The sequence below is a fragment of the Carassius gibelio genome, chromosome A19 (genome assembly GCF_023724105.1).
Source record: "Carassius gibelio isolate Cgi1373 ecotype wild population from Czech Republic chromosome A19, carGib1.2-hapl.c, whole genome shotgun sequence".
Classification (NCBI taxonomy): Eukaryota; Metazoa; Chordata; class Actinopteri; order Cypriniformes; family Cyprinidae; genus Carassius; species Carassius gibelio.
In genome coordinates this window covers 11,890,859-11,911,019 of record NC_068389.1, presented here as the reverse complement: position 1 = coordinate 11,911,019, position 20,161 = coordinate 11,890,859, and the positions used below count along the sequence as shown (strand labels likewise).

General features: G+C 36.8%; 1 protein-coding gene across 1 annotated transcript; it reads right to left on the bottom strand.

Annotated features, from left to right (window-relative positions):
- Nucleotides 1-11,477: 11,477 nt before the first annotated feature.
- On the bottom strand, nt 11,478-19,209 carry LOC127935653 (homeobox protein MOX-2-like). Its single transcript, XM_052533736.1, has 3 exons — nt 18,374-19,209; nt 14,778-14,950; nt 11,478-12,163 (listed from the first exon to the last, which is right to left on the bottom strand). Exons 1-3 carry the CDS (start codon nt 18,861-18,863, stop codon nt 11,942-11,944), a joined length of 885 nt encoding a protein of 294 aa, XP_052389696.1. The 5' UTR covers nt 18,864-19,209; the 3' UTR covers nt 11,478-11,941.
- Between the last annotated feature and the right edge of the window lie 952 nt (nt 19,210-20,161).

The following is a 20,161-nucleotide window of genomic DNA, read 5'->3' as shown; positions in this document are numbered from 1 at the left end:
CAATTACACGGATGTACTGTTGCTTCCTCTACAGTCAAAAATCTGGGTATATTAAACAGCAACTTGTCTTTTGAAAATCATAATTCCCATGTTACAAAAACTGCATTCTTCCATCTTAGAAACATTGCCAAGCTACGAAACATTTAACCTGTTTCTGATTCAGAAAAGCTAGTTCATGCATTCATGACCTCTTGACTGGACTATTGTTACACACTTCTAGGTGGCTGTCCTGCATCTTCAATAAACAAGCTACAGGTAGTCCAAAATGCAGCAGCTAGAGTCCTTACCAGGTCAAGAAAGTATGACCATATTACCCCAATTTTACAGTCTCTGCACTGGATACCTATTAAGTTCTGTATCAGTTACAAATGATCATTTCTTACCTATAAGGCCCTAAATGTTTTAGCTCCTGCGTACCTAACTAGCCTTATACCACGTTACAATCAAGTACACTCCCTGAGGTCACAAAACGCTGGACTTTTGGTAGGTCCTAGGATAGCAAAGTCCACTAAAGGAGGTAGAGCTTTTTCACATTTGGCTCCCAAACTCTGGAATAGCCTTCCTGAAAATGTTCGGGGTTCGGTAGATTAAAAACACATCTCTTTGCCAAGCATTCAAATAATGTATCTCTTAAATTGTGACTGCAGTTGCATCTGATCAAATGTGCATTCTTATTCTTTAGCTTGGGTTAAACTAATTAATTTTACTTTGTTGGAACAACAGCTAATCTAATGATGTCTCTATTTGTTTTACATCCCGTGGTAACTAGGATTTACACAAGCTCCAGTCTGGATCCAGAACACCTGAGAAGAGATGATGCTGACCCCTCAGAGCACCCCAGATGATGCTATCCTTGATTCAACAAACACAACTAACAAATATTGCTACAAGTGTGGCAGCATCATATAATAATTGCTGTTAATAATGTTCATCGTCTGGCTGATTATGTCTTGTATGCATTTTCTGGAAAGAAAAAGACAAGTAATTTGCTGGCAATTAAAATTGTTATATAGCCCACTGAGTCATACTCAGACTTAATGCTGGCAGCAGTGGAACCACTTGGGAGAGAACTGCCAGGTGACTTATTTCTTAGCATAAAAGAGGACAATAGTACAAGAGGAATACCAAATTATTGTTTTAAGTGTGAAAATATAGCTTAAGTTGCACCAGCATTTAAAAAAAAATGGACTTGTGACAAAGCCCCTGAAATAATCAGGCCTTCACTTTAATTTTTCACTTAGGGATGAGTGAATTTTTGCTAGAAGAAGAGCAGGAGAAATAACATGCAAGTGTCTTAAAGCCGGCAAAAGGAATACAGTGAGAAGTGCTTGGTACCCATGGGGACGTTCAGTGGTGGTAAATCTTTAATATTGGGATGAATGAGTGAGGCAGTTGTGCTTTATTGATGCTGGCATGAATTCACTCACTACTGTGTGATGTAATACAAAAACTTGAAACAGAAGATGCTACCCTCCCCTCATTCCCTGCATCATTGGGCATTTTTTCAGCATGACAATGAAGATATTCATTCTCCCAAGGTGAAAATCCTTCAGTGGACATGGATTTCACTCAATCTTATTGCTCTTGAGCAGCTGTGGGGGATTCTGTAGAGACGAGCTGAGTAAAACTCCCTATTACAGACCAGAGCATTTAAAGAGGACGTCCTCCAGGATGGATGTGAAAACTTGTCATGAACTTGTACACTCAGTGCCAAGAAGGGTCAGAGAAGTATACTTTAAGTTCTGGAGGACATACTAAGTACTAGAATATTATACATTTTCTGAATTAAATCTGGGGTGTACTCATATGGCAATCCTCAATTTAAACAAAATTGGCAAATTCACTTATCTTACAGAAAATATTGTAAGGGAAACAGGTTGAACGAGCCGTATAACATCAACTCTGCAATGGATATTAATATCCAAAGTATAGTGAAAACACTATTAATTAGCACAGTGACAAGATTGGCAGTTTAAGACATTAAAGCTGTAGTAGGTAACTTTTGTAAAAATATATTTTTTACATATTTGTTAAACCTGTCATTATGTCCTGACAGTAGAATATGAGACAGATAATCTGTGAAAAAATCAAGCTCCTCTGGCTCCTCCCAGTGGTCCTATTGCCATTTGTAGTTACGGACAGCTCCCGGTAAGAAAACAACCAATCAGAGCTGCGGTCCGTAACTTTGTTTGTGTTAAAAATGTAGAAAAATGTATATAATAAGCGAGTACACCATGAATCCATTTTCCAAACCGTGTTTTTAGCTTGTCCTGAATCACTAGGGTGCACCAATAATAAGTGTTTATATTCGGACTATTTTAGATTGCTTCGGGGGTACCTCGGCGGAGTAACCCAGTACCTTTGTGATTCTTTATAGACATAAACAGAGAGAAGTAGTTCCGGCTATGATGTTCTTCCACAAGACACAAGCAGTTCTGTTTATGAACCGCTAGAGCGTCAAAAGTTACCTACCGCAGCTTTAACTATAAGCACAAAACATAAGATACTTCTCTTTTCAATATGAATAAGGCTTTATTAAATACATCTAAGACATATAAACTAATCTAACAAGGAAAGAATGAGTTTAAGAGAATGAAAATGTGAAATCCCATGTTTAGTAGATGTAGTAGTAGTAGCCTTTTATTTTCACTAGTCACAAGTACCAGTGAAATTAGCCATCAACCTGTCCATACATACATACATACAATATGACAAGGGGGTAGACAGGACAGGAAGACAAGGAATTGAGGAAGAAACACATCATAACATTAGGGAAGCGAGGAGAAAAAACAACAACACCCAGACTGTGCTACTTTGGGAGTACAGTGTGAGAACAGGAAAAACACCTCAGCAACAAAAGCACATATTTTTACAGTAATGCGTGAAATTTCATAGACATGAACAACCATCAATCACTTAATTAACCCTCGCACTGAGTTCCTCAATGAGGTTAAAATTATATTAGATAGCTATTAGATCAGAGTCTGGATGTACATAGATTTTTTACAAATACTGAAGGTCTACTTCCACCTGGACAAACTCCCCATAAAGGAGCTCCACCACTTCTAGGTGAAGTCTCCACTCCCTGGGCCTTAGCCCCTGTCTCAACAAGATGTCTGCTCCCTGATTGAGATTAGTGGTCAACCGATATATTGCCAAGGCCGATATATCTTCCGATATTTCGTAATTTTTCAAATATCGGCATCTGCCGATAAGTTTTTCTGCTTGGCCAATGTGTTCAAGGCTTTTATTTTGACAGCGCTAAAAATGGCAGCACCTGAGCACACAGTGCTCACACTCTCCCTCTTGTTTACTGCTGTTGTTAACAGTTCTGTCTAATAATCAGATGGTTAAACAAAGGAATTCAAATGTATATAAAAACTATTATAATGATTGCTTTTATAGTATTAAACATTAAACAAATACGCATTTATATAATTTAGACAAATCTTTGAATCTAATGAATATTTAATTTCACAAACTTTGCAAACTTAGTTGAATCCAGCCTGGGAGATCTTGTGAAGTGTGCATTTTTATCCAGCATGATTGCGTGTTATCTGCGTGAAGGTCGGTCCGTGTGAATTGAATGCTTTTAATTTTAAACTCATGAATTAAAATTCTGCTGCGCTTTATGCATTTGCCCACTGTCATATTCATGTAATTTTCTCTGTGCTGTATGTAAAATGAGTGTTACCCTTGCTGTCTTTGAAAAATATGATTCCCAATGCACACAAATTCCCAAAATACAGAGTGCCCTGTTGATTACAGTGTTTACTTCCTTTTTATTATATATTATTTACTTCCTTGCTTTGTCATACTCCCCTCACGGCTGTGAGAATCGCTTAGATACGAGCAGGAGACAACAGTGCCTGCATCGTTGTCGAATCCTACACCACGCCTAGATAAGAGGTCCTCTGTACTGGAGAAAGTACACTTTGCTTGGTGTTCAGCTGCAACCCCATCTACTCTGACTGAGGTAAAATCAACCAATCGGACTTCATTTGAGACACAATCTGTTTGACCGAAAGTATCTTAAACCAAAATCATTTGATAGCGAGGTTCAGTAGATGCAGTTCTATAATCAGATGCAAAGCAGGCCGGCCTGATATGCCTGCAACACTTCCATAGTGTGCAGACACACACCAGCCTGACCTGCCACCATATATGCTTTTCCAACCAGGCTGGATGTTAGTCTTACTGACCTGGTGGGAAGCTTCTCGGCCTTCAGGGACTATGCTGAAGTCAGGGACAGATAGCTTGGAGAATCTGTTCCTTCACCGGCATCGCCCCATATGCCTTCTTATTCAGCCCTGTGATATTCGATTTGATACTGTGGGTCTGAAGAGTTGGGATAAATATGGTTTATCCCACATTCAATATAATTTCAGGACTTGCATTTTTGGGGGCTGAAATTTAACATAGTTGTTTATTTTAACTGTCAATATTTCACATCAAAACATTTCACACACATTTTCATAATTAAAAATCCAATAATCCATATTCACCTTCCAGAGTTCAATTTCTAAAACATTGAATCTATTTAAAAATACAATGTATACTCTTTGCTGACTTACAGAACTAACATTACATCTAAGATACTGATGTTTGTTGCTTAGTTTCTTTAACTTTATATCATGGCTTGTGTGATGCTGAGTTGTAATACTGGGGTTTCCCTCTGACATCACACACCAGGGGCCCATTTCACTAAGGAGGTTCACCCACATACCAACGGACTTGGCCCAAATGTGGACTCAAGGTGTCACTGCTGGCCTCCTGTCAGCAATGGCATGTACCCTTTCAGCCAGAGCTGGGCCATGTGTGGCAATAATGATAGCACGGCGGGGATCCGGCAAACAACATGAGGGCCGAATGTCGATGGGAGGAGTGTGGCCCAGATCAGTCCAGTGATATGTGGCCCAAATCAGGCTAAGATCCGGCAGCATATTATGTGACCCATGATAAACAAGATAAATACAATATTGCATGATAATGGTTAAATGATCACATACATTTTAATGAAGTGTAGTATTGTTAAAATGTAGTCTTTGAAATAACAAAGTAAAAAATGAATGAAACATTACCATTTAAAAATTAAGTTAATCAGTCAAGTGCATTAAACTGCACTAAATTATAATTTTATTACATTTTATTTTATTATTCTTGGTACAAATAATCTTAGAATCCTTACATGAAAAGAAAGAGAGAGAGAGAGAGAGAGAGAGTATTTAACCATTATCATGTAATATATATTTGGTTTACTATGGGACACACGCTGATCTATAATAGAGTGGGGGCAAATCGTTTTTATTAGTATGCTGTCATGCACAAGCATTCATGAAAGTATTTTATTTTTATTTAAATCCTGTATCCATGTGATGCTAGGTGTGAGGAACAGATGCAAATTCAAACCGCATTCATTGGCGATATACATCTCCTTCCTCTGTAGCTATAGTGACTATTTAAAAATGTGCTGTTAAGACGTTTTTCAACATGTTTTACAGCAGCGATATCAAACGCTTATTTTTTCTCTCACCAGTTTCATCATAGATTGCGGCGTGCCGTGTTTTATGGAGTGGAGGGGAGTGGATCGGGATAGTATTTTCAGCGTTTAACAACTTAAATGATGCCCTGCTCCTCATACTACTATTATAGTCTGCCAGAGAGGACTGCAACTGCAATGCATCGTCATTTGGGCTACTGTTGTACTGTTCTTTGACAAATCTGTAATAAATTCTTATGATTAAGTTACATGTGTCTATCTGTTACATTTCTCTTATATACTGTATACTTTATACACTCACTCTTTATTGGTTGATTTGCACTTTATAAAAATAAATAGAAAAACAATCTGGGCTGGGTCTGGGCTATATAAGGCTCAGGTGTGGCTCAGATTTGGGGATTCTGGTTTACTAAAGGGTGAGATTTGGCACCAATAATAAAACCGGTCAGCTAAGGATGATTAACTGGCTGAGATTCGGTTATGGCGCATGTGTGGCCCGAGTCTTCAATCCAGTTCTGGGCCTCTTCAGGGAAGTCATTCTTTGTGGTACTTGGGCCGAGGGAAAAGTCATTGTGTGGCCCAGATTTGGGCCAGAAGACATTTGCTATGTGGGCAACTCTGAGTTTAAACTTGAACTCTGAGTTGACTTACCCTGAGATGGAAAAACTCTGCGTTTTTCATTGGGTAAAATAGCATTATAATATCCTTTGGTAGAGAAAGCTGATTACATGTGGCTTCATGGGGAAATGAGTAACAGTGAAGATGCTGAATTAAACATAAACACAGCTCTTGAGTCTTAATCAGCTTTTCAATAAATACATAATGGCCCTGATAATCATAACTTCTACCACTGACTAATATCAAATGCAGATTATGCATCGGTAATCTACTGCTATTCCTACAGTTCACGGATGTGCAATGATGGATGTTCTAAAGAATTTGAACCACTGAAATAGTGAACGAAAATTTGTAAAGTGAAATGAAATGGACTGAAAATTGTCTGGCGAATATTAAACCTCATGTTTTTAAATAGATTTAATACTTTGGAAGCAAACTCTTGAAGGTGTATATGAATTATTGATTTTGTTTTATTTATTATGAAAATGTGTGTGAAATGTTTTGAACTGAAATATTGACAGCTTAAAAAAACAACTATGTTAAATGTCAGCCCCTAAAAATGCAAGTTTTCTAAAAATACAATGCATAAATGTGAAAACACTGTTAATGCAATGCATTTTTTTTTTCAGTTAGAGCAAGAGCTTTTTGTTTGTTTGCTTGTTTGATTTTTCAAAGACATTTGTCATTATTTTACTTCCATTGTAGAAGGTTCTGGAAATAGTCTGCCTGGGTCTGTGTATCGCCATTTGGACAAACTTGATAAGTCATTTCCCCTTCAATACTGTACTGCAAACCTGCTGCCAAGGAACATTCTGGAGGTTGCTTTCTCCACTTCTAAAGATTAATGAGCACACTTTGCCACAAATACATGATGTAGTCCTCTCAAGATAAATCAATAACATTATGATAAACTGTCCTCTTGAATACCAAACATTAAACACTCAGCTGGTGCCAAACATTAAACTAATGTGCTATCACTTCTCACTTGCAAGTCCTGGATTGTGTTCTCAAATGGAAAAAATGCATTTGTGGTGCACATGTTTGTGTTTTCAGTCAAAGGGAACTTGCTGCCAATTTTATGCATAATGTAAGAACTGTTTTTAAAGTGTGAAAAATATTAAATGAAATCAAATTAAATCAACATTTCCCCTTAGTTTAGTCAAAGTGCATTTCTAATTCAATTTCAGATCATGACTCCTCACTTGGAGTTTTTCTTTATAAGCAGAAAAGTGTTAACTCTGCTGCATTATATTGCCTCTACCAAACCCATTTTCTTTGTAAGCACATATGCTTGTACAATGACAATTAAATTGATTTATATTGAACAGATTATGCAGAATAAAGCAGTAAAATGATGACCCAAATCTGGATCATTTTGGCAACCCAGCACCGGGTTCTTTTGACCTCAGGATTAATTGGGTTAAAAGTTTAACACAACATGCTTCAAAACTATACCAAAACTCAACTATTGTTTAAAAATTACTACACTGGGTTAAAATTGTAAAAGTAACCCAAAATGGGCTGGAAATGAAAATTACTTTAACACACAGGATAACTAAATATTTTATGTTTTGAGGAACTGGTTAAATGTTTTTGTTGTGAAGAAGCTGCATTGTGTGACAGAATGGACATGAATGCAGTGGAGGCAGGCAGGCAGCCATTACACAGAATAATGCAATGGAAATACAGTATGTTAACTTTTTTTCCCCGATTATATCTTTCGCTAATTCTTTTATAAGGTATCTAACTTTTTAGTATTGGATTATAATACATAGTAATTAATAAATATCAAATTTGCAGATATTATTTTATATGTAATAGCAGTTATGGGGGGGGGGGGGGGTGATTAAAGGAAAGGGAAAACAATACTTTTCTGTTATAAAGTATTTTCCTACTTGTATTCATAATTCCATAATAATTGGAGTTCTTCTCCATGCAGTCTGTTCTGAGGATCATACTCGTGACTTGTGGATTTTAATGCTCCAGGTGTGAAGTCACATTTTACGCTGTTAGTTTCAGTTCCTGGCTAGATCTGCTGTAGTAAAAGTGACTGTTGTGCCAATAAATAAGATTCTAAATGGCTAAAACAGCTGTCAGTCATGGTCCCCTGCCAGTTTATTGGAGGCTTTGTGCTTTCCTGTATTTGGTCATCCTGTATCATCCAGCCATATTCTTAAGACTCAGAAGTTTCCTGAGCCCTCGCCGAAAACTGAGTATGTGATATTATGATTAAGCCACATCATTGGATTGGTCTGAACTGCTATTATTAAATCTGTCTCAAAGCATAATCATCATAATTCAAGCAGGTTAAAACACATTCAGAGCAGTGGAATGAAAAATTGTGAAAGAACACAGAAAGCATTTGAATAGTTTTTTAAAAGGTGTGTAATTTCAAAGATATTCCCAACATAGCAAATACAGATGATTGTGTGCTTTTTATGTGCTTTTAATTCAAAGTTGTGTCTAATTACTTAAGTAAACATTAAGTAAACCATTCTAGATTTTTAACAGATGGCCTTTTTTAATGTGTCCCAGATGCATCATGACCTGGCCTTGACCCAAACGGTTTGCAGAAACTGACAAATTCAGAGCAGGCCTATCCATAGTCATTTTACTCACTTGACATGTCTTTCACTGACACAGAGAACTGCAGTCTCTATAAAAATGGTAATGTTTCATTACCTGCATAACCATTGCTTTTGTTCGTTGATGAAAGACAAAGAAATGATTGGGCTTATTCAGCTTTCAGAAGGAAAATAACAACAGTCACGTGATATACGGGGTATACCTCAGTGAACATCATCCATCAACACCTACAGTTGCGCTGAAAATTACCCTAAATCACTTTTTGGAAGGAGGCTGAGCAGACACTCAGAACTTGTGTGGAAAACTCTTCAGTTGGCTGTGTTGTTCTTGGCATGGAATGAAGAAATGACAACATTACACATCCTGCTAAAGGAAAGTCATTCCCTGTGGGGTCAAGGTAGACGGTTCATTCAGGATCAAAAAGCAGCATGGGCCAGATACTCCAAAACAACAGTTTTTCATTTTTTCGAGAAAAATAAATGCAATGCACGCACTTTCTGTGAAATTTCTAGATGCTCAGGAGAACAATATAAAGCTACATAATTACTTGAATGCAAGGAAGAAATGGGATTACCTTGCACTCTGTGCAAATAAAACTGCACCCGGAGGGTACTGCTTCAAGACAATCGCTGTGGGCGACATTTGTACGTAACAACAAGAACTAAACTTTCTGAATTTAAAATGACAGTTCACACAAAATTTCCTCCAAAAGGTAAATAATACCGGTTTGAAACAACATGGGGGTGAGTTCATCTTTTTGGGTGGACTGTCACCAAAAATGAAAATTCTCTCATCATTTAGAAAGAAAGAAAGATTTACTTTTTGGTAACCAAAATTCTTCAAAACGTCTTCTTATGTGTTCCACCAAAAACAAAAGTGACATGAGGGGGGAGTAAATATTAAATGTACAGTTCACCCCAAATTGAAAACTCTGTTATCATTTACTCACCCATATGTCTATTCAAAACTGTATTCATTTCTTCTTCTTCTATAAAGCACAAAAGATATTTTGAATAATGTCCCTTTAAAAAAAACTACTCTTCAAAATAAGTTTTGTGTTTCTCATAAGAAAAAAATCATTCAGGTTTGTAATGAAAATGATGTCACCAATTACTCACCCTTATATTAATTGGTAACTAAAACGATGGGAAGACTATCAGCATTCTACAAAATATCTTCTTATGTTCCACAGAAGAAAGAAATCATACAAATTTGGAACGACATAAGGGTGAGTAAATATTTTTGGGTGGACTATCCCCTTCTTTCCACAGTATTCAAAGTGGTCAGAAAGAAAGAAACTTCACACCAATAGCAAATCAACACACGCTTACAAAAGTTACATTTGTTTGGAAGACAACCAGAAAAAAAGTCTTGCTCGTTTACCTGCGTGTGTGTCTGTGTTCAGCTTTGTTTGTGATCAGTGGTGTATTTTTCATACCCAATTCATGTTTGTCTTGATTTGTGTTTATTTGCTTGTGTTTTTATTGATTTGTCTGTTTGGGGCCGCTTCTGATGCGCCATATTCATCATGCATTGTTTAGACACGGCTGTGATCAGTGCAGCTGGGTGCTTGGCAGTGTTTAAGGGGGTCATAAATATATTTCCCATTCATTTTGAAAGCCACGAATTGTTTCCCCAAGGGATCGTTCTTTGTCTCACTTTGATCAGAGTATATCATACACAAACATCTAAATCGGACGGCTAATCAAAAACGTCTTCCACAGAGGGAAAATGCATGGCTGGCTTTGACCACAACTGAAAACAAATCCACTTAGCCTGGGTTTTGCCTATGTGTCGAGGGAACGGCTTAGCCACAAATCAAACGAGTCCAAACTCCTGCAGCTATCGAATCACCAGCTGCTCTCATATATGAGCAAAGACGTTCGAGAAGTTTGCCGACTCGATAAGTGCCAGTCCAGAAATTAGAATGTTCACTCACGTGATCTTTGCAGAAATGCCAAACCATAATATTAGTTCTTCAACATGGCTTTACATAACATTTACAACACATAATCCTCTTCAACCTTTGGTAAGGTTTCCATTAAAACTTTATTTATTTATTTTTGTATTTTTGAAAAACTTTTATTGGGCAGGTTTGTCATGAAACAAAAAGCTGACATTGAAATATCTAAGATTTGTTTTTCTTTTTATAAGGTAAATTAAATATGTGAACTATATTGTAAACTTGAACAGAAACAAAAAACTTAAAAAATATGCCATATGTAGTGTTGCATTTATGAATATGAACAATCCCTTACAAACGTTTGGGGTCAGTAAGATTTATTTATTTATATTTATTTATTTATTATTGTTTTTTATTTATTTTTTAAATATAAATTCATAACTTTTTTCACTAATAATTATTTCAATTTATCCCAAAAGTGACAGTAAAGACTTTTATAATGTTACAAACGATACTGAAAATTCAGCTTTGCCATTACAGGAAAAAAAAAATTACATTTTAAAATAATAATAGTAAAATAATAAAAGTTAATAATATATCATCACATAACTGTCTTTACTGTATTTTTGATGCAAGTGAAAATATACCCATAATATTAGATTTTTATTTTATTATCCTTCTAAATTAAATGATTATCAATATGCCAAGTAATTTCCAATCTGCTTCATTCCAAAGTACCAAAATTTCATAAAATGAAAAACAACAAAATGTCAGTCTAAAACTTTTGTTTCATTATAATTTTTCAATTAATCTAAAAATAGGCTGCAATTAATGGCATCCTTTTATTCTTAAAAATAAAACAGACTAGGATAATCCTCATTCTGTGCCGTCACAGATTATGTCGATGTGTTTTTAATTAATGGTGTTTTTATCTACGGTAAATCCGTGTCTAAATACAGTAGCAAACCGTTAGAGCAAAAATTTAAACAGTGCAAAGATCCTCTCAAAGGCACTCATGTGGAATGTTTACAACATTCAAACTTACATTTATTTACAATGTTAAAATCGGTTGAAATGCATATAGTCTCTTAAAAAAATGTGGCCACTTTTAAACCCCTTTGACTATTATTTACACTACTCTTCAAAGTTCGGTGCCAGTGGGGGCTGAGCTCTGGTTTGCGACCCTGTCTGTTTCACAGTCCAAGAGCTAACCCTAACCACTCAGAATGAAATAACACAACGCGGCCCAGTACTAGTTGTTAAAAGCCTTCGGAGTACCAACATAGTTGATTCCTGAGGAAGTTGGCAGAATGTGACCGGATGGAGTGTGGGCATCATAAATGCGCGTGCTCAGAGCTCTGGTCGCTGTCGTGACTGTCGTCCTCATTGCTGGGCGAACCGATGGGATGGTGTAGTCCAACCATTGGGGAGAACTCAGATGGCAAGAGAGTGCCTTTCTTCACGTTCACCAGTTCTTTCTCCCGCGCAGCGGCTCCCTGCTGACCTCCCTTCACTCGCTTCCACTTCATCCGTCTGTTCTGGAACCACACCTTTACCTGCAGGCAAGAGAAATACTGTTAAAGTACTCATATCAAGTATGTAGAAAGCAAACGGGATGGATAATTTAATTTCAAATTTAAATTCAAGAAGGTGGAATTAAAATGGAATTCAATTTTTACAAAATGCAACTGTTGTTCGTGTCATTTTTAATAGTACATTTTATTTCTCAATATGAATTTCAATGTGTGTTCAACTCTTATATTTCATATATCTAGATTCTGAAATTCTACTTGTAAGAATAGTTATGAACAAATACATGTATACCATATATCATTCAAGTAAAAAAAAACAAATGAATGAATAAGTTTTTTTTTTTTTGCTTATTAGGAGATACATTTTTGGCAAAGCTATTATACAGTAGTCAATTACACACAATGTTTATGGGACATTATTGGTCTCTTAGCAACACAGCAGTCCAAGATCTGCATCAGGGTAACTCAACCTCACTTTGTGGGAACGTGTGTTAGGGTGTGTGTTATGGCACTTTCCAAAAAGAGTTGTTTTGGCATGCAGACCCCCACTCTAAAACCACCATCATGCCCTCTGTATCAGAACCCCTTTCAAACTGCACACGTGTATCAGATTGTATCTAAAAAACTTCTGCCAACACAGCACTCAGATCCCACACGCATAGACCACATACATAAACCAACTAAAACACCTCATTTCATGTGTTCTTTTAATCTTAAAAGCAACTGTGGATCTGGTGGCCTTTTTTTCTGGAGCAGATTGCTGGTAAGTTTGGTGGATCAGCAGTATGATTGGCTCATTGGCTCTCTAGGCTATTTCCACCTGGTCAGTTATGTGCTGATGTAAAACTCCTGGTCGCACATTGGCCCAAGTTCCAGGTCCTGACTTGACACTTTGCTCTGTATTCGTGTCTCTGCTGGGATGATCAAGCTAATGCCTAAAACGGGTCGATCAGATCTGCACCGAGTGGGGCGCCTCACCCCCCACCTCTGGCTTGACAGGGGGATTATTTCAGGCTGAGAGGGTTATTTTAGGAAGCACAGCGCAGGTATTTCAGAGTGAGCTCTGAAAGAAGTCGGCAGATTACCTTACATGACAAAAACATTTAGATGAAGTGTGTGATCATTTTTTTGCAATTATTTGAGTTCATAACTACAGGATTTTATGTATTTGTGCATATTTCCCATTTCATTTATTTTATTTCAACAGTAAGCATTTGTATACATATTCAAAGTGTGTGTGTGTATAAATATAAATATAAAAATGAATATAAATAATACAGGGAAGGTGCACAGAAAGTGTTGATTTTCAGGCTTTGTTGTTTAAGGTCTGAGATCAACCCACATCCACAGATTTATTGGATCTGTGCTGGGAGTTATTGGATAGGAAACAATTGTGTGGAGGAGTAGCAAGAAGAAAGGGAAACAAAACACAAAAATGCAAATCCTAAGTGAGTTGCATATACAGTAAAGCTTCTTTTTAGGTCAAGACTCAGCTGGAATGAATCTAAACTCTGGAATGGCTGTGTGGGATCTATCTATCTATCTATCTATCTATCTATCTATCTATCTATCTATCTATCTATCTATCTATCTATCTATCTATCTATCTATCTATCTATCTAATCAAAATGGTTCCATGATTATTCAGAACTTTTCTGACAAAGTGCTAAAAATGGGGCAAGTTGTCACAATGAAGTCTGCCATTAAACAGCTACTATTGTAAAATAATAATAAAGTATGAACAATTTATGAAATTGAAAAAAGACAAATTCTGATATTAATAAAACCAACAGAAATTACAATTAATACATTTCTTTCAAATTTGTTTGAAAAAAAAAAAAAAATATATATATATACTCAAAATTTTATAGCAACTGAGGTACTATACACCTCTGTTGCAACGAGCCCTAGTTTCCTCTATGTGCTTTTCATTGTCGCTATTTTCAAAGGTTTATATGACTGCAATTAATTAGCAGATGGGAAAATTGGATGCCTTTGCATTAATGTAATAAAAATGTGCATGGGGACCCTGGTTCATTCGCGTCTCTCTCTGTCACTTTCTCCCTGTCTTATCTAATAAAAGTCATTCAAAAATGTTTTTAAATTCAAAGAGACCTATAATATATAAAAAGTGTGTTCACACACATAAATAAAATATGATGTATTTTGGAACCTGAGATTTAACTTCATGGCTACAACTGACAGTTTATCAGACTTCACTCTCATTTTTACATGATTCAATATGCATTTCTATTTACTTAGCTGTTTACTTATTTTTATTTTTATGTAGTAGCAGTCCCTCCCTCAAGCCTAACAAATAGAGTGGACCCCTCAACACAGAACCCTGTGTAAAACACGTCACTCATTTTTAAAGTACATTTATTTCTAGTGAGCACATACTTCAATATTTGGAGATTTATACCAGTAAATGAGGTCTTTTTTATTTGTTGAAACCTACTAATATTAAGCATTGCGTTTATCACTTTATACAACTTAATCACTTTAAGTGAAGTCAGCCTTTGCAAACCCTCACATTTTTTTTTTTTTACAAGTCAAGCAAATACATATTTCAAAGCCAATGGAAGTGCCAGTGCTATGTCTGTTGGCAACATGAAAACAGGCTCAGCATTGAACGTACTTGTCTCTCTGTGAGGTCAAGGTTGACAGCGATTTCGTAACGTCTAAGCCTTGTCAGATAGTTGTGGTGAGCGAATTCTGATTCCAGTTCTCGAATCTGTTCCTTGGTGAAGGCTGTGCGCTCCTTCCTAGGTTTGCTGCTCACATCTGACTTATAGCTCCCATCCTGGGAATCTGAAATGAAAAACAGATCACTTTCCAGCCGCTGTAAATGCTCAGAAAAAGAGAAAAAATAAAAAAAAAACATTCAGGGAAAGCAAGGGGGTGAAAAAATAAGATGGTGTGATAAACTGCAGGGCTCTGAAATAAAATAAACGAACAAAAATAAAAATGAAAGCGGAACAATTTGGCCTGCCAATCACCTTTTATTATGGCGATATGGCTCTGGTGTTTTTAGCAGGCGGAGAAGGGCCAGAGAACGGAGCACATGCTCTCAAATCTGGCCTGAATCAACAGGGCTTCGTTCACACTCTTCAACAATCAGATCCATTTACTCTTCGTTTTCCATACAAGTCTCCTTTAACAGAAAACATGAAGCTTTCCCAAGGAACATTTCTGATTGGTCCAAAAATGATCAAATTCAACCATAGCTGTATGTGTGTTGATTGAGGCTTGTTATAAAATATATAATAGTTAGAGTAATATATTAAGTTATTATGCATCTATATTATTGATGTAAAATGAATCTGCATGAATAGGAATATATAGGTAAAAAAAAAAATTCTAAGATTAATCTCATCATGTATTAGTTCATTTATTACTTTAAATACTACAGTTAAAAATAATAAGGTCCCACTTTATATTAGGTGGCCTTAACTACTATGTACTTACATAAAATAATAAGTACAATGTACTTACCGTGTTCATATTGTATTGTAAAACACTTTTGCTGCTATTGAGGTGGGATAGGGGTAAGGTTAGGTAGAGGGTTGGAGCTATGGGTAAGTTTAAGGGTGGGTTAAGGTGTAAAGTATGGGTCAACAGTGTAATTATAAATGTAATTACAGAAATTAAATACAGATCTAATTACATGTTGTTGTTTTTTAAATATAAGTACAATGTAAAAACATGTATGTACACAATTAGTACATTGTACTAAATTATTAATTAAAATGTAAGTACATAGTAGTTAAGGCCACTTAATATAAAGTGGGTCCAATAATAATTAACTTTGGAACTGACTAGCTTCTTTAAAGGAACAGTGAAACAAAATATGTAAATATGTAAATTCCAGAGCAAAAAAAAATAATTGTAATTTTTTTATCAATAATGTGCTTCTCTTTTTTTGCCATGTTAGAAAAGCAATTGGCTAAAGCAAACAAAATAGATATTTTTTTTTAAAATGATAACAAATCACAGGTCACAACAGTGTACATGTGAACAGCAACAGTTTTAACATTATTACACCATTCCTTATAATTTTATGTACATTTTCTTTTAATATTTCTAATCTAAACTACTGTGAGTTTGAATTTCACATTCAGCCCTTTTCTTTTCTACCCAACTAATTTTCAAATCTCAGAATGTTTACTTTTTTATAATGTGACAAGCAGCGTAATGAAAACATATTTTTTTTCAGATCATCAAATCTTTGAAGGAAAATAATATGTTTTCAATGAATATCCTTTGGCTTGCCATTCAGGGACGGGTGTGATTTAGATGTTGAATTTTTGGCTCCCTTTGAAACCGGCATAAAAATACAACTGCTCTAGAAAGCCAAGGTTTTTACAGAACACAAGATTATGAGCTTTGAAACTCATAATTTATATCTAACATCACTTTTCAAAATAATCTTTAATGTGCTCAGCCTATCGCTGCAATATCTCGTTATGTGACACGGCTCTAAATGGAAACCACACTGGCTTTGACAACTGCCAACAGACTGCAGGAAACTGGATTTGGTGTAAGGCAAAGCAAGTGCCAACAGGAGCCTTCTGGAAATTTCTACCACCATTGGGTCTATTCATCAGTATGCCATCATGCCAGAAATTATAGGCATCTGGCTAAAAAGCCATCAGCATTTAGACCCCCTTCATGGTATGACTAAACAAACAGAAAAAAAATATATAACCTGGGTATTTCAGTTCAATCTACTGTAAAGGTGGAGAAAAAAAAGTGAACTCATCTTTTTAAAAACAGCAGTGACTTTTTTTCCTGAAGACATTTTCTCTCTTCACAATTCCACTTTATACGGCAAGATCTGTATGTTTGTGGAAAACAATACAGTTACAGTTTCCTTGCCGATTTTAAATACTGCATGTCAGTGTAAAACCACTTAGATCACTAGGTGTGACATTTTCTATTGTTCTTCAAATATAAGGGGAACGTCTGATATAAAAATTCTCCAGCTGCAGCTTTAACTGTTTTCCCCAGCCGTAAAACGTGTGTATGTGTTTGGGGGTATCAAAAGCGCAGCTGCGGGCAGTGTGAGCATTTAACGGCGGCTTTCACCTGTGGTCTATTAAAGACCTGAGGGTAAATGCCAGAGTGACTTACACCTCTAAGACTGACGAGAGAAAGAAACAGGGCAGCCCAACAGCATCAGCCCCTGCCAGTAAAACACTACTGTGCCGTGTCTGGCCCATTCAGGATTTTAGTCCTGCTTTTTGTTTAATAAACCTTAAATTTGTTCTCATATCAGGAAGTATTGTCAACCTGCTTTTGACCATATTTATAGCCACTGCTCAGTTTGATTTATTTGTAAAGTTTGCACATTCCTCTATACGGTTCATGGACAGATTAGAGTGGTTTGTGTCTGTGTGGATTTGATCTAAAGATTGTAAAGATTATTGACACTCTTTTTCTTATAAGAGGACAGTTGTATTAAATTAAGTATTACGTAGTTAAATACACACTGAAAAAAAAAAAAAAAAAAAAAAACTCGGCAGGATTTTCTTTTCCACTCAGAAACTGCAAATAAATTTCACAGTTTACAAAGAAATGACAAGTAACACGTTGAATTAAATGTGAAACTTTTGAAGTAGAAAAACTGAAATAACTTCAGATTAGTTTTTTACAGTGCAGCAGAAATAAAATAAAATAGAATAAAAATAAAACAAAATCCAATTGGTACATATGAACCATTTTTGTTCAAATTGTCTTGATATGGACTAAACTTCATACAAATCTTAATTGCTATTTGTAATTAAAATGTTAAAATAAAGTTTAATTCTTTGATCATTATTCCTGTTTTAAATCATTTTATGTCAAAATTTAAAGGTACATTGATCATTGAATTCTTACTGAATATTGCACAATAATCTATTAAAATAAAACTAAAACATATATTAAACATATAATTTGGTGTATGGATGGATTTTACCTTAATATTTATTCAAATATATGATCACAATTAAACTCTAAATCTCAGTTCTGAGTCCAAATAGACATAACAATAAACATTTATTTTTGATTGATAAAAGTATTTTACTTGCTATTATGAATAAATCTGATGAGAAATAAAAAAGAATATATTCAGTTCTCGAGTCATGGAAAACACTTTAATTATTCATACTGTAATAATCATAATAAATAATCAACTATTAAAAAAAAAATGAATGCATATTAACATGGAAGAAAATGTTTTGAGTCACATACCTGAACTGTCACTCTTTCCTTTGCTATTCCGTTGCTCCGGCTCAACAGGTGACATGGTCTGTCTCCCGTATTCTCCAGACACACACGACACCCCAGAAGGGTCACTTCCAGAGAGTGTTGGGTTACCCTCGCACAGGCCCTGCGAACCCGCTCCTCCTGCACTGCGCAGTTCTGGAGCCGCGGCGTCAGGGTGCGGCAGGCAGAGGCCGTGGTGCTCACTGTCGATCGATGGCATCTGTGGCACGTGCCAGGAAGGCTGATGCTGCGAGTGGTGTAGATGCTGCGGAGCGGGATGAACTCTGACATGAGGTCCCCCGAAGCCACTCTCCTCCCCTGTGTAGCCGCAGGGCGGCGAGGGTCCCGGGAGGTCGGGGTAGGAGATGTGGTCTGAGCGGCCGTGCAGGGCCAGGGAGGACTGGTTGAATGCTGGGTGCAGGGCTTGGGATGGGGCATGCGGGCTCCGAAGGCATCCAAACAGAGAGTGATCCATGTCTCTTTAGTATCTACAAATCCACTTAACTCCACGAACAGGAAACCAGGGAAGCCCCCAAAACACACAGCCTCACACCCGTACTCACCGTAGTCCAGAAGTCAACGGCGAAAGGAAGAGGGAGCGGGCAGCGATGAAAGGCAAGGCCTCCGGTAATCCTGAGCATGCAGCCCCGTTGCCAGGCCGAAAAAGAGGGTAAACACACACAGCCTGCAAGAGGAAGCTCGGGTGACAGACGGGAGAGAGAGAGAGAAAGAGAGGGAAAGATAGAGCCGTCTGGGCCCGACTGGATACAGCGCTTCTAGAGAAGTGGAGTTGGAGCGAGGGAACGAGGGAGGGGGGTTGAACGGAGGTGCTGGAGGAATGGATGTTATATATAGGGCGTAACATGAGAGGGAGGTTGGGTCGCAGGCTCCTCGCTACTGACCACATGCATACAATCTTCTTCCAGAACGGCAAGGTACAATAAATCTGAGGCCAGCCAACTAGTTCTGGGCTCGTGAAATCTGGGGTACGATATTTTAGATCTGGGCTATCTGATCCCACAGACACTTTTTCTAAGAAATGAGTTCCATTAGCAGCCAAAAGTGAGTGTGGAATGGATCGAAGGGGTTATGGGGGTCTTAGGGGTGGGATGGGGAACGAGTGAGGGGTTATGGGGTTCTATCCGGTGTCTATCTGTCTGCACAAAATCATCTACATTATCAGCATCATCTTGTAAAGTTATGGAATTCATTTGGAGTGTGGATAGGATCATTTTCCAATAAAATGTCAGCACAAAAGCATATACAACAATATTTGACAGAACTGCTTAACTGCATGAGACAGAATCAGTTTGCATTGCTAAAAATATATTTTAGATAAAATCTGTTAAAAGGACAATCATAAAAAGTGCAGTTGTATTTTAAATTTAAATTCAATACAGACAGTCTTTCTACCCTGCAATATTACAGAAATATGCAACTAGTCCAAATGGCAAAGTGGACTTGCTGTTTCAGACATATAAAACGATGAGTGGATTTCTATAAATCTGTCTACCAAAAGTAGACAGTGTTGCTGGTCACTTGCATAAAAAAAATACAAAAAAAAATAAAAAAAAATCCTTGAGAACACAGATGCTGTTCATTCTCATGTGTATTTCTCAGATGGAAAGCCATATTTCTCTCCCAGAAATGCTCAGTGAAACCGAAAACTTGAAAGAGCATTTTTGCCTGTCACAAATGTGTTTGGTTTTGAGCAAGGCATGAAAACTCATTAAATGACCTAAGCTGACAGTACAGGAAAAGTATGTATATATA

What these genes read in the sequence shown, in the direction of transcription:
- LOC127935653 (XM_052533736.1), bottom strand. Translation starts at nt 18,863, where the DNA reads ATGGATCACTCTCTGTTTGGATGCCTTCGGAGCCCGCATGCCCCATCC. An exon ending in AGGAAAGAGTGACAGTTCAG is followed by an intron (nt 14,951 to 18,373) that starts GTATGTGACTCA and finishes TTTTCATTTCAG; the next exon opens with ATTCCCAGGATGGGAGCTAT. An exon ending in TTGACCTCACAGAGAGACAA is followed by an intron (nt 12,164 to 14,777) that starts GTACGTTCAATG and finishes TCTTGCCTGCAG; the next exon opens with GTAAAGGTGTGGTTCCAGAA.